Below are 699 nucleotides of genomic sequence, written 5' to 3'. Positions count from 1 at the left end.
GGGGAGGAGAGAAAAAAGGGGTACCCAAAAAAATAGAGGGAGCGCAGCGGAGAGGAGGAGAAGGAGGCAGGCGCTGCTCCGGGGTGCCCGCTCATGCAGCTGCCCGAGCCCGGGTCAGCAGGGAGGGAGGGCCTCGCCCCGCCGCCGAGCCCAGCCGCGATAAAAGCGCTCGGGAGGCCGGGAGGGAGCTGCTGGGAGGGATGGTTAGTCAGGGGGTGGGCTGCAGAAACTTGGCTAAACTGCTAACTTCTCAGTTCCGCTGCCTCTTCCCCCAGCTGCTCTAATTCCCATTCTCCCGCTGCAGAGTAATTGCGCTCCCATGTTCACCATCACCATAAATCCACCTATCTCCATCCGAAACACTCACAAAAGGAGAGAGAAAAGGAGAAGGAGGCGCCGGGAGCCCTTACCGTGCTCAGAAACTACCTCCGCTTGCAGCTCTTCGTCCGATTTGAGATGCTGGGGTTTCGCTTGCTTTCGACGAGACATGCTGCTAACTGAGCCGTCTTGACTCTGCTTTTTGCAGAGGCATCAGCGACGTGGAGGTGGAAAGGGGGGAGGAATTGGGAACGAGGGAAGGGGGGTGGGGGCTGGAAATAACTGTTCGCAAATAAAAGTCGAGTTGCAAAACAAACCAAACAAACAACAACAGAAAAGGCAACCAACCAACCAACCAAAAAAAAAAAAAAAAAAAAAAAA

General features: G+C 55.1%; 1 protein-coding gene across 1 annotated transcript in view; it reads right to left on the bottom strand.

Annotated features, from left to right (window-relative positions):
* Window positions 1–489, bottom strand: part of SALL3 (spalt like transcription factor 3) — a 21,629-nt gene extending 21,140 nt beyond the window's left edge. Inside the window, exon 1 of the mRNA XM_009277183.2 lies at window positions 411–489. Coding sequence (XP_009275458.1) covers window positions 411–489 — 79 coding nt within the window. The remainder of the gene's footprint in view (window positions 1–410) is intronic.
* Between the last annotated feature and the right edge of the window lie 210 nt (window positions 490–699).

This window comes from Aptenodytes forsteri, unplaced genomic scaffold (assembly GCF_000699145.1).
Source record: "Aptenodytes forsteri isolate BGI_AS27 unplaced genomic scaffold, ASM69914v1 Scaffold338, whole genome shotgun sequence".
NCBI lineage: Eukaryota > Metazoa > Chordata > Aves > Sphenisciformes > Spheniscidae > Aptenodytes > Aptenodytes forsteri.
Note: the sequence above shows the minus strand (reverse complement) of the source record. Positions and strands in the feature narration are given on the sequence as shown.